At 31.3% G+C, this 13,532-nt stretch overlaps 1 protein-coding gene across 3 annotated transcripts in view; it reads left to right on the forward strand.

Moving 5' to 3' along the window:
* The window catches only part of TAOK1 (TAO kinase 1), a 113,300-nt gene that overhangs the window by 48,963 nt on the left and 50,805 nt on the right, over nt 1–13,532 (forward strand). For all 3 annotated transcript variants that reach the window (XR_012499558.1, XM_074343164.1, XM_074343163.1), the window contains 5 exons: nt 443–664; nt 7,801–7,872; nt 10,438–10,539; nt 12,046–12,091; nt 12,651–12,747. Coding sequence is in view for 2 of the 3 variants with exons in the window: in XM_074343164.1 (XP_074199265.1) it covers nt 533–664; nt 7,801–7,872; nt 10,438–10,539; nt 12,046–12,091; nt 12,651–12,747 (449 nt within the window). In the remaining variant the exon portion in view is untranslated. The remainder of the gene's footprint in view (nt 1–442; nt 665–7,800; nt 7,873–10,437; nt 10,540–12,045; nt 12,092–12,650; nt 12,748–13,532) is intronic.

Genomic DNA, 13,532 nt, shown 5'->3' on the forward strand with positions numbered 1-13,532 from the left:
TCTTAGACTTGAAAATCATTACTAGATGGGAATCTTCCTGTTGTTAGAAACCTAATATTGGTACACCTTAAGTTGTCATGCATGTTTTTTAATAGTCAGTGTGTTCTATTATCTCTTCTGTGAATGGGCTCACTACATCAGAATTAGTTAAGGATTAGATAAGCCTTCCAAGATATAAAGATTTATTTAATTTTTAAAAGTATATGTATAGGAATACTTGCATCCTATGTATAGTAGGGTTGTTTTGTTTTGTTTTAAAGCGCCATGATGATTGTGTTGATGAGCCATATTTGGGAACTGCTGTACTAGTAGATCATACTTCCTTCTCAGTGAAATTCTAGGCCTGAGATAATTGTGTCTATACTGTCAGAAAATGATCTTATACTAATTTTTCTTAGCAGCTTTTGCTTTTCCTGACATTGTCCTGTTCTTATTTCTCTAGTTTATGCCAACGTGGCTTCATTCATACAGATGAACCAAGGATTGGGATAGCAGTATAAAATTAGAATCAGACAGCTGATTGCCCAGCAGGATGCCATCAACTAACCGCGCGGGCAGCCTGAAGGACCCTGAAATTGCAGAGCTCTTCTTCAAAGAAGATCCAGAGAAGCTCTTCACAGATCTCAGAGAAATTGGCCATGGAAGCTTTGGAGCAGTGTATTTTGTAAGTGTTAAAGGCTTAATGTCAGTGACCAGTATTTACTTAAAATTCAGTCCTTACAAAATGAAAAACAATAATAAAAAGAGAGATAGGCTGTAGTCCACTTTATAGTGACTTGCATAGGGTTATGTGTGTATAATATGAAAATAGCTTTATTTATTGAGCATCTTGAATTATTGAAAAAATGAGAAATAGTATTTTGCTTTGACTTAATGTTGTTTAGGAGTTTTAGCGCACTGTTTTTAGGAGTCATATGACTTGAATTGCTATAGAATTAAATATTGCATTACACTGACTTCTGTAAAGCTCCATATAGAGTCAGTTTTAGTGTTATAGAAATCTAGGATTATTACTTGGCACCAAAGAATATGTACCAGTCTTTTTTTCTTATGTGTATATTTTGTGCTAAAAATAATTACCAAATTTTCTATTTTAACCATTTTTAAGTGTATAATTTGTGGCATTAATTACACTCACAATGTTGTACAACCATTACCACTATATTTTCAAAACTTTTTCATCACTCCAAATAGAAGCTCTGTATCTATTAGCAGTAACTCCTCATTTCCTTCTCTACCCAGCCCGTGGTAACCTCTAATCTACTTTTTGTTGCTGTGACTTTGCCTAGCCTAGATATTTCATATGAATGGAATCATACAGTATTTGTACTTTTATGTATAGCTTATTCCATTTAGCACAACATATGGCATAATCACTTGGTGGGTCTTTCATGTTGTAGCACATATATCAGTACTACATTCCCTTTTATAGCTGAATAATATTCCATTATTTGTATATACCATGGTTTGTTTATCCATTCATCTGTTGTTGGACACTAGATTGTGTCTACCTTTTGGCTATTGTAAATAAATGCTTATGGTGAACATTGGTGTACAAGTATCTGTTTGAGTCCCTCTTTTCAAATCTGAGTATGTACCCAGGAATGAAAATACGGGGGTCACATAGTAATTCTATATTTAACTTTTTGAGGAGCTGCCAAACTACACCATAGTGGGTGCATCATTTCCATTCCCACCAGCAATATACCAGTGTTCCAGTCATTCTTTGTGAACGCCTGTTAATTGTCTCTTACTTTGATAGTAACCATACTACTAGGTCTGAAGTAGTATCTTGTGATTTTGATTTGCATTTCTCTAATAACTAATAATGTTGAGCATCTTTTCATATGCTTATTGACCATTTGTGTATCTTTCTTGGAGAAATATCTGTTCAAATCCTTTGCCCATTAAATTGCTTTAAGCAGTCATGTATATTTAAGAATATAAGAGAAAAATAGTTTTTAAGTTTACCCACATATTTACCATGTTACACACAACATGACTGTTTACTTTGGAAAATTCCAGTCTACGAAATGATTCCTGGGATTTATAGGAGTTTAGCATGGTTGTAGGATGCAAGGTCAATATGCAAAAATCCGCTGTATTTCATGTATCAGCAGTGAACATCTGATATTTGTTCTGTTCTAAAAGTACTGCTTATTTTACCCCCAAAATGAATACTTAAATGTAAACCAAAAAAAAAAAAGTACAAGATCTGTATGCTGAAAACCATAAAACATTGATGAAAAAAAAATTTTAAAAACCTGAATAAGTGAAAAGATATATTGTGTTGATGGATTGAAAGACTAAATATTATTATGCTGTTAGTTCTCTCCAAATTGATGTATAGATTCAGTGCAATCCCAATTAAAATCACAGTAGCCTTTTTTTTTTTTTTTTAAGAGATACAAGCATATTCTAAAGTTTTTCTGGAAAGGCAAAGGAACTAGAATAGCCAAAACAATTTTGAGAAAAAGAACAAATAAAAGGACTCACACCATCTGATTTCAAAAACGTACTTTAAACTTGCAGTAATCAAGATAGTATGATATTGTTAAAAGGATAAATAGATAAAAATTGTGAAGTCTGGACCAATATAGTTAACTGATTTTTGAGAAAGGTGTAAAGACCATTCAGTGGAGAAAGGGAAGTCTTTTCACCAAATGGTGCCAGAGCAACTGGATATTCATATGCATAAAAATAAGCTTTGACTCACAACCTTATACAAAAATTTATGCAAAATGGATTATAGTGCTAAATGTAAGGCATAATACTATAAAGCTTCTAGGATAAAATATAGGAGAAAAATATTTGCTTCCTTGGATTATGCAGAGTTCATAGATGTGACACAAAGCATTTTCCATAAAAGACAAAGTTTGTAAATGGAACTTAATAAAATTATTTTTTTTCTTTTTGTTCTCTGAAAGATACTGTTAAGAGAATGAAAAGGAAAGCCACAATCTGGCAGAAAATATTTGTAAGTCATATATTTGACAAAAATTTGTATCTGGGCTATATAAAGGGTTCTCAAAATTCAACAGCAAGACAACAACCCAATAAAAATAAAAACTGAGCAAGAGTCTAAACAGACACATCACCAAAAAATTACAGATGATCATTTAAAATGTTCAGTTATCCTTAGGGAAATACAAATTAAGACCACAATTTGATGCCACTACATGATTATTAGAATGACTTAAAAATAAAGGTGAGAAGAAATACAGGCAATACCAAATGCTAGTGGGTATACAGAGCAATTGGAAATCTTATTTATTGCTGATAGGCATGCAGAAATGGTCTTGCCACTCTGGAAAACAGTTTGGCAGTTTTTAAATAAAGTTAAACATATAATTATATGACCCAGTATTTCCACTCCTAGATCTTAATCCCTGAGAAATGAAAACTCAGGTTCACACAAAAAACTATGTTAACATTTACGGTAGTTATATTCATAACTGCCAAAAATTGCAAACTACTTCAGTGTGTACGCCACAGTGGGTGAATTTTACATAAGTTCGTTAAATGTTCATTAATGTTCATTAAAAAACAAAACAGCTGTTATATGGGGGAAACCCAAATGGACTACAGACTGTAACAAATGAACATAACTGAACTATAAATGGATAATATAAACACACAAGAAAAGAACTAATCTTAAATTATTTTGAAAACGGTATTTTGGCTGAATACTCTGTAAGGCTAAAGACAAAAAAGAACTGTAGTTACTTACTTTGTTTCTCACAGGGATATGGTTTGGTAATTCTAAAACTAATGTACATGTACAGCAGATTTGAATAAATATGTGAATGTATTGTAGATAATGAGAAGCAGTTTTCTTAATGTCCAAGAAAGAAGTTACGAGTTAGAAAATGAGGAAGGCTAGAAATAACCCTGTAGTGTGTTGGACTGAAATTGAAGGTATATTAATAGGAACTCCTACTTCTCTCTCACACATACATACATACACACACAGATACATATATAGAGAGAAAGTAAAAATTCTTTTTATTAAATGTAAAAGGATTAAGGTAAATGATTGTTTCAACCATGATCCACTAATAGATGCTAAAATTAGTGGGTTAAAGTTTGAGAAGAATCAGGATATACGTATATGTATGTGTATATGTATAATCTCAAGTAAAGCCCCAAAGATATTTATTAATTAAAATGGAAAAATTACTGCAGAAACCTGGCAGAGACTACCTTAAGCAAGTGATAAAGGTTAATATCACCTGAAATACTGACATCGTGTATCCCTTTTCTGACATTACACTGCAGGACACATCATTTCTGTGGCATTCTTATTAAAAAATGCATAAACTTAGTCTAATTATGAGGAAATATCAGGCAGATTCAAGTTGGGGAACATTATGTAAAATAACCTGTACTCTTCAGAAGTTTCAAAGTTATGAAAGACAAGGAAAGATTTAGGAACTGTCTCAGATTGGAGGAGAGAAAGGCAGCGTAATAACCAAATGGAGGGTAGGATCCCAGAACAGAAAACGGTTATTAGTGGAAAAATTAGTGAAATTCAAATAAAGCCTATAGTTTAGTGGTTAATAATTTTACCAATGTTAATTTCTTAGTTTTGGTAGTTGTACTGTATTATGCAAAATTTTAACATGAGGCAAAGTTGCGTGAAGGTTATATGGTAACTCTACTATTTTTGCAGCATTTCCCTGATTCTAAAACTACAAAGTAAAAAAAATGTTTAAATTCTCTAGAAACCAGAAAGGGACTTTTTTCCCAAAAGGAGGGGGGGATGTAATTAATTTCTGTTGACTTTTTTTTCAGGAAAATAATGTACACTTTATAAATAACATAAAGGAATATATTTTATTATTTTAAAAATTGTGACTTTAAAACTGAGCTAGTAATATACTATTCTCAAGCCATAAAACATCTCTAAATACCCTTTTCTTAATCTATAGGGAAAAACTCCACTCATTTACTTCTTTTTTGTATAAAAATTGTTACCCCCCCTCTTAAGCAACAAGTATTACATAGTTGTTTAGTATCTTGTCAGCATTATGGATTTAGTCTTTTTTTTTTTTATGGGCACCTTAGGAATAAACTACAATTTAAAATATTACCGCCCTAGAGAAAATGTGTTTCAGATTCTTAACAATTTGAACTTATGGTTTATACTCCATTTGTAAACTGGAGTCAAAAATAATGTCATAAAAACTCCATCTATAATTTCTCTACCCAAGGATAACTACTGTTAACATTTAGATATATAATTTGTAGAATCTTTTTGTGTACACATGCTGTATGTGTGTTAGATGTTGCTCACATTTAATTTCTGGATTAGGCACAAAATAGAGAAGAGGGACCCAGAAAACATATTTCAAAAACAATCCTTTTTCTTTATTACAGTTTTGTCTGAGTTTATGCTTGTACATTTCTTCTCCATACACTAGTGTGGAGAAATATAGAGTAAAGGAAAAATATACACAGAATCTTAGAAATGGGCCCAATAAAAGAACCCCCTTTGAGAAAATCCCTGACAAATTTTAGTCATTCAATATATGCTGATAGTATTTTTAATTGATTTTATTTAGTTTAATTTATATACAATAAATGTATGGATGTTAAATGTGTAGTTTCATGAAACTAGGCAAATCATACCTCCATATAACCAATAGTTCAAGGTATAAAGTGGTAATAGTCGTGGGAATAGAATGGAAGAGATAGAGGATGGAATGATACTTGTTTGCATATAACTGTTTGGATAATAAATATTTCATATAAAAAATTAAATCATTATGTATGGAGGGTGTCACTGAATTTGAAGACAAACAGAAACAATGAACCCAAGTGTAATTCAGACATAGCCACATTGTGGGGTGGGATATAGGGCTAATATGAGTAACTTTTGTACGTAGTATTTTAACTATATATCCTCAGTCTAATTGGGAGAAAGAAACTATATATAGGCAAATCTTGAACTCTTCTTAATAGATTTCTTTCATACTGGTATGGATATGAGAGTTCTGAAGCTCTAGGTTAAAGGATTGAGCAATGAGTAATGTTGATATTATTTGGAGTCAGCATCCTAACCATGAAAATATGAAAAGAAATATGGAAGTGGGAATGGTAAGGAAGAAAACCCTGTGGGATTGGATGGGCATTATTGGTATTAATATAAAATAATTATATCATATAAGTATCATATATGTGATAGCTCTGTCTGCTGCAAGATTCTAGTTGCACTGACACTGTTTAGCAATCAGATCTTGAATTCCTTACTAAATGGAACAAGAACATTTTGGAAAAATCAGCATTTTGTAGTCATCATAGTGAAGATTATTTGGGGCTAGAATCTTCAATGTTTGTTAAATCTGAGGGAAAATTTTGACGAGTGGTGTTTATGTGGTTTTGAAGTATCTCTCCACAGATTATTTGTTAGATACAAAGTAGGAAATAGTAACTATAACTATACACATTGGGAAAAAAACAGATAACACCCTGAGTGGGTGATGAAAATTAGTAACACCAATGAGGAACAGACACATTGTGTACCTTCAGATATGATACCTTGGGAAGAACACAATTATCACTCTTGTAGTATTTTGGCTAGGATGTATAACCAGGATCTAATCTTGAAGAAATGTCAGACAGGCACAAATTTAGTAACATTCTCTAAAATACCACTGTATATTCTTCAAAAATACCAGTATCATGAAAGACAAAGAAGGCTTGTGGAATTGCTCTAGATTAGAGGAGACTAACAAAACATAAGTAAGCACAATATGTAATCCTGAGGTGGGGGCGGGGAGGATATGTTTACGATGATTAAACATTTTTATTTTTGCTTTTTTTAGACATGAGTAGGCAAAAATTATGTCTTATTTTAATTTGGTCATTTAATTTTAATTATCATTACTAATAAGTTTGGATTTTAATAAGTTATAGTCACTTAATTTTAACTTCCTATTTTAAAATAATTTTAGTTTGTAAAAGATTTCACAATTAACGTGTTTTCCTCTATAATTTTCACTCAGTTTCTCTAATGTTAATACATTACTCAAAATGGATCAAAGACCTAAAAGTCACAGTTAAAACTGTAAAACTCTTAGAAGAAAACATAGGAGTAAATCTGCATTACAGTTCTTTATTTTGTTTTGTTTGTGAGGTTTTCGTTTTTGGGTTATACTGCCTTTATAAAATTAATGGGATAGCTTTCCTTTTTTTTCCTCTAATATCCTGGAACGTTCACCTGGTAAAACTATTTTCCATTCAAGTGTTTTTAAGATAATTCATTGGTATTCTTTTCAGTCTGCCACCATTGTTTGTTTTAATCACATTTTCTTCTTTAGATCGGTTTTAGTAATTTTTTCCTTCCTAGGAAATTGTCCATCTCATTGAGATTTCAACGTTGATTAGCATAGGCTTGTATATACTAGTTTTGTCTCTTTGTTTATAGTGCTATTCAAATTTCTGTTTTTCCTCTCAAGTAGATCTCTCAAAGATAAATCCAGCTTTGTTTTCAAAGTACAAACTCCTAAATAATTTGATAAGTTTATAGTCATTGAGTATTTTTTTTAATGGATTTTTTTGTTGGGGGGAGATTAGGTTTATTTATTTATTTTTAGAGATGGTACTGGGGATTGAACCCGGGACCCCATGCATGCTAAGCATGCACTCCATCACTTGAGCTAAACCCTAAATGGTTTTTAAAGGCAGTTTTGATGTCATTGTTGACATGATAGCTTATAAATGCTTTTATTCTCAGAGAAAGTGTTACCCAGATTTCATCTGTTGATTTTTACATTAGTCCTTTCTTTGTTTCTTTAGGCACGAGATGTGCGCACCAATGAAGTTGTGGCTATCAAGAAAATGTCTTATAGTGGAAAGCAGTCCACTGAGGTAGGTGAAATATATGCATTCTTACTGATGTGTTAGGAAAAAAACATACTATTTCTAATTGAGAGTTAAAAAAAGTTTTTTCAAAAAAGTATAATATACATAAAGAGAAGTTTACAAGTACTAAGTGTATATCTCTGTATTTTCTTTTACGAACTCAGTTTACCCATTTAATTTGCACCACCTAGAGCTTTATAAATAGCATATTGCTGGCATCTCAAAAGCCTCCCAATTTGTACTCCCTGCTTTTGATTTTTTTAACTGTGGTATAATATATTTCTCTATCTTTATCATAAAAATATTATCAGTTTCTAAAAAAGTAAACTAGAATAAGATGCATTTAATGGTAAATTATATTGGATATAATTTTTTATTAATGGTTTAGAAATTGTTTAAGGACTGTTTTAAACAAAGTTTAATCAATAGGCAGTATATATCTAGACTGAAAAACCAAAAAATAAAATTATTGATACTACACTGAGTATATTTTAGTTCACTACTATTGTGGTTAGTGCTTTTCGGTATATTTATTTTATTTAAGTACATAAATTTATTTTGTGAAATAGTCTACTTTTAAAATCTAGGATCTGTTAATCTTTAATATTTTAATTTAATTATTTTTAATTGTGGAAAAATATATATTACAGAATTTACCATCTTAACCATTTTTAAGTATGCAGTTCAGTAACATTAAAGACATTCACATTGTTTTGCAACCATCATCACCATTCACCTCCAGAACTCTTTTCACTTTGAAAAACTAAAATTCTTTTCCCATTAAACAATTACTCCCCATTCCCTCCTCCCTCAGCCCCTGGAAATCACTATTCTACTTTCTGTCTCTGTGAATTTGACTACTTTAAGTATCTCATGTAAGTGAAATCATGCAGTATTTGTCCTTTTGTGACTGGCTTATTACACTTACCATAATGTCCTCAAAGTTCATGCTGCAGTATGTGTCAGAATTTCCATCCTTTTGTGTTCCTCTTTGGGGGCGGTGTACATGAAGCACCACATTTTGTTTATCCATTCATTCATCTGTTGATGATGCTTAGGTTTCTTCTACCCCTTGGTTATTGTGAATAATGCTGGTATAAACATGGGTTATACAAATATATATTTTTTTGAGTCTTTGCTTTCAATAGTTTTAGGTATATGCCCAGAGTTGAAATTGCCAGATTAGTCTTTAATTTTTAAAGATTTTGATTTTCTACTTTTTTGGGAATCTTTATTTTATGATATATCTTGTTTTTGTGATGATCATACTATGAGTATGGTAGCACTATTATGATTATATCACTTTTCCATCATTTTGATACCTAAAAAACTCAATTTCTTGGAGGATTACTCTTATTTTATTTGCCATTCTGTAGCACAACTTTAGAACTAGCTTTCATAGGTAGACTTGTACGATGTTGGAGTCTGTTTGATTAGTCACACTTAGAACAGAAAGTTTCATTTAGGGCATCATCTTTTCACATCTCCTTCATGAATTTTTTCCTTCATGAAAATTTTTTACATTGAAAAATACAGAGTTTTTGTTTTGAGATTTTGCCTCCCAGATACTCAGATTTGAAATTTAAAGGCTGTAAAACATTTTCTGAATTTAGCATTTTATATCTTGTACATTTTATAGAAAACATTTTGAGCATATTTTACTGTATATTGTTGAGGGCTATTGAAATAACATAGGAGATACATGATCTTACACTCTAGTACAGAACATTTTCTAAAATTTTTTTTATGCTAATTCCCCTGCCTTTAGATTTATGGGCCAAGTCAGTGGTAGATCTTAAAAAAAAAAAAAGAACAGAAAATATTTCTAGTTCCCATCCCACACCTGTTAAGTCTCTAGACTCTCTAGGTATGAACCCAAGGACCTGTATTTTTAGAATTCTCTGCTTGCTTCTTAAGGGTAACTAAACATAGGACATGGCCTAAGTGTCTAAGGTTGTTGCACAGTATCTTATGGCCAGAGGTTTATCTGTATTTCCTGGTAGGTACCAATGAGGTAGGCTCTTAGTAAAATATGTAGAAATATGTTTTCATACTGCTTGTTTTTTCTGTGACTTTTCCCTTATAATAGCTAATTATTCACTAGCATTTTATTTTAGAAAGTGTGCATTAGAGATTTAAATCTTCATCTGAATTTAGAAAGCAGACAAAACCTCAACGTTCAGTAGAAAATGTAAGCCACAACACAATAGATGAACTTTATGGTATGTAAATTATTCATCAAAAAGCTGCAAATAAGAAAGGGAAGTTAAACTTTTGAAGAAAAATCACCAAATATATTATATAGTTTTCATCAACATGTTTGGTGTGTGGTCGTAAAATTTTAGTAAGACTCACTGATGATAAGTTTTACCAAACTAAAATTTGACCTACCTTGAATGCACATAATTAAAAAATTTTTTACTTTAATACTTAATCTAAATATTACAATAAAGTTGTATGTTCTCAGTAACCTTTCTTAATCTAGTAATTACTTTTTTCTTACATAACTTTCTAAGGAAAAGTAGTTATTTGTAATTCTTTCCTGTATTCTTTTTTTCCCCCTCTCTACAGAAATGGCAGGATATTATTAAGGAAGTCAAGTTTCTACAAAGAATAAAACATCCCAACAGTATAGAATACAAAGGCTGCTATTTACGTGAGCACACAGCATGGGTAGGTATATGCTCTCCCCTTGCTGTAATTTTAGTTGGTTTTCATTTAGAATTTATTATTTCAACAATGTCTCCAAATGGTTGTGTGAGGCCATGCAGAAACACATCGAAATGTTAGTTTATACTAAGGGGAAGAGCAGCTCTTTCTAGAACTCCTATGCAATAAGAGATAATAGAAGTTTTATAAGTTTACTCCAGAGATTTAGCTGACCTTTATGTACCTGCTAAAATGTTCTCTGACATTTTTCAGTAGTATCATTCTTCAAGTGGTTTGTCAACCATTGTGGAAACAGTCCTTACTCAAGGATGAAAATTAGCATATCTTTTTTTCCCCATTCCTCCTTTTTTTTTTTTTATTGAAGTACAGTTGATTTACAATGTTACATTAGTTTCAGGTGTACAGTAAAGTGATTCTGTTATACATACACACAGTCTTTTCTATTATAGGTTATTACAAGATATTGAATATAGTTCCCTGGAAGTTAGAAAATCTTTTTGACATAAATATGTTGTAATCTATTTAACCACAAAGAACTTAGTGAAGTCCTGATGAATCCTGGTGAAATTTGAACTGATTGTGATTCTTTGGCTGAATAATACTAACGGTAGAGAATTGAGGCACTTTATTACAAGAAGTGCAGATTAATTTTGCCCCATTGTTACCATGAGGTGACAGAGTAGTAATACTATAGTGGTATAGGCATAATAACTGTATCTTTTAAGAGAAAGGCTAAATTTTCTTTAAATAGGAATGATCCCTTATTTTGAATAATTAATAAGCCAGAGATAATTATCATTTTAATATACTAAACTTTGATTTGTAATGTTTGATGCATTTTATCCAGTTTAATTTTGCTGGTGGTGGTACTCCTAAATATGAGGCTGTGGTTAGCAAAAAAATCAGTGACATTGAATGTATTACCTCTGTCTCTCAAATTTCTCCTTTTGTAAAATAAGGATAATAATAGGGCCTACTTGTTAAGCTGGTTGTGAAGATTAAACACACACACACACACACACACACACATATACATATATACACACATACATATATATATGTATATTTATATGTATTAGCTGGCACATACGAAGTGCTCTGTGTTTGATTTAAAAGAAACAGTTAAACTGTAACCTAAGCTTTATATATGTAGTTCCAGAGAACAGTTTTCTGCTCCCTGGCAATTATCAGTATTGCTACTATAGATTAGTAGTAACAGAATATATGTATTCCTTTATAATTTTAGTGGTAATTATATATGAAATACATATCTTGTACATGTGATTATATGTTGGCATTATAAAAGATTGGTATATTATTAGCTTAACTTTATATGTGCATTAAACAAATTACTAAATACATAAATATTCATTTTTTTAAGGTAAATGATGACTAGGGTTTGTTTTACTTCAAACTGTCTTCTTGATCTCCTTGGTGAATTTATTTTATCTCAAATAGAATCTTTTTAATAATATATTTTAATGCTTTTATGATTTTTCTTCCATATAGCTTGTAATGGAATATTGTTTAGGATCTGCTTCAGATTTACTGGAAGGTAGGTTTCCTTTAATTATTAGGAAAAAAAAGAAGTATTAGCAAAATAAAATGAGAATTCAGTAAGAGATTTCTTAAATGTACAAATTTTCCAGAAAGAATAAAAACCTTTAACCTTTTCTACATTCTCAGCATAGTATATACTAGCTTTATTAAATATTATGTAATAGAATTAAAAAGGTGATTTTTCTTTCTTTATGACTTAAGCATTTTTCTTTCTTTATGACTTAAGCATTTTTCTGCATTCGTCATTCAGCTTGATCTGTTCCTTCTGTTCAGAAGGGAGGTGTGTGAGAATAAAGGAAGAACTTTTCTTTTGTTACTTTTGTTTTTATAATCACCGAATAATTGTTTAGTGTTAGCTTAGAGGAAAATTGACTGTGGACTGTAACAGCTAGGGACAACTGTATACTAGTTATAAAGTTCAATAGACTTGTTTTATTATCTTGGGAGGCAAATGTCTTCTTGTCTTGAAAATTGCCCCATACATTAAAGATGTATTTTTTTAAACAAAAATGTTCTATATAATAATTATTTTCAAATAACTTTTTTATTTTAAGTTCACAAAAAGCCATTACAAGAAGTGGAAATAGCAGCAATTACACATGGTGCTCTCCAAGGATTAGCCTACTTACATTCTCATACCATGATCCATAGGTAAGCACTTTGAGAATTATTATGTGTTAACAAGCAAATGACTTGTTGCATTTATCAACCGTGGAACTTATTAACCCTGGAATTTTTGTTGGTTATAGCCAAATAAGAACATTTCAGAATGTTATAAACCCCTATTTTTTAGATTGTCCGCGTTAAAAAGAACATTCTAGTACACTTGATCTCTTTGTTGAGGATAATTTTTATCTTTGTCTACATGTGCTGCTGGGCTTTCTGAAGGACAGGCATACCTCATTTTATTGTGCTTTGCTTTACTGAACTTTGCAGATACCTTGTTTTTTTATAAATTGAAGGCTTGTGGCAACCCTATGTCAAGCAAATCTTTTGGTGCCATTTTTCCAGCAGCATTACTAACTTTGTGTTTCTTTCACAATTTGGTTAATCTCACAATATTTCAACCTTTCTCGTCATTCTGCTTGTTATGGCAATCTGAGATCAGTGATCTTTGATGTTACCATTGTGGTTGTTTAGGGATTTTTTTTTAGCAGTAAAATATTTTTAAATTAAGGTGTTGTTTAGACATGCTGCTATTGCATACTTTTATAGCCTACAGTATAGTGTAAATGTAACTTTTATATGCACTGAGAAATCAAAAAATTTGTATGGCTCGCTTTATTGCGATACTCCCTTTATTAGGGTGGTCTGGAACTGAATCCACAATATCTCTGAGGCATGCCTGTATGTGCACTTACAGATTTCTAGTAGAAATTTAACTGTAGAATCATGTAATTGGGGGAGTGGAAAGGATATTAAGGATTATGTAGTTT

This window comes from Camelus bactrianus, chromosome 16 (assembly GCF_048773025.1).
Source record: "Camelus bactrianus isolate YW-2024 breed Bactrian camel chromosome 16, ASM4877302v1, whole genome shotgun sequence".
Lineage (NCBI taxonomy): Eukaryota > Metazoa > Chordata > Mammalia > Artiodactyla > Camelidae > Camelus > Camelus bactrianus.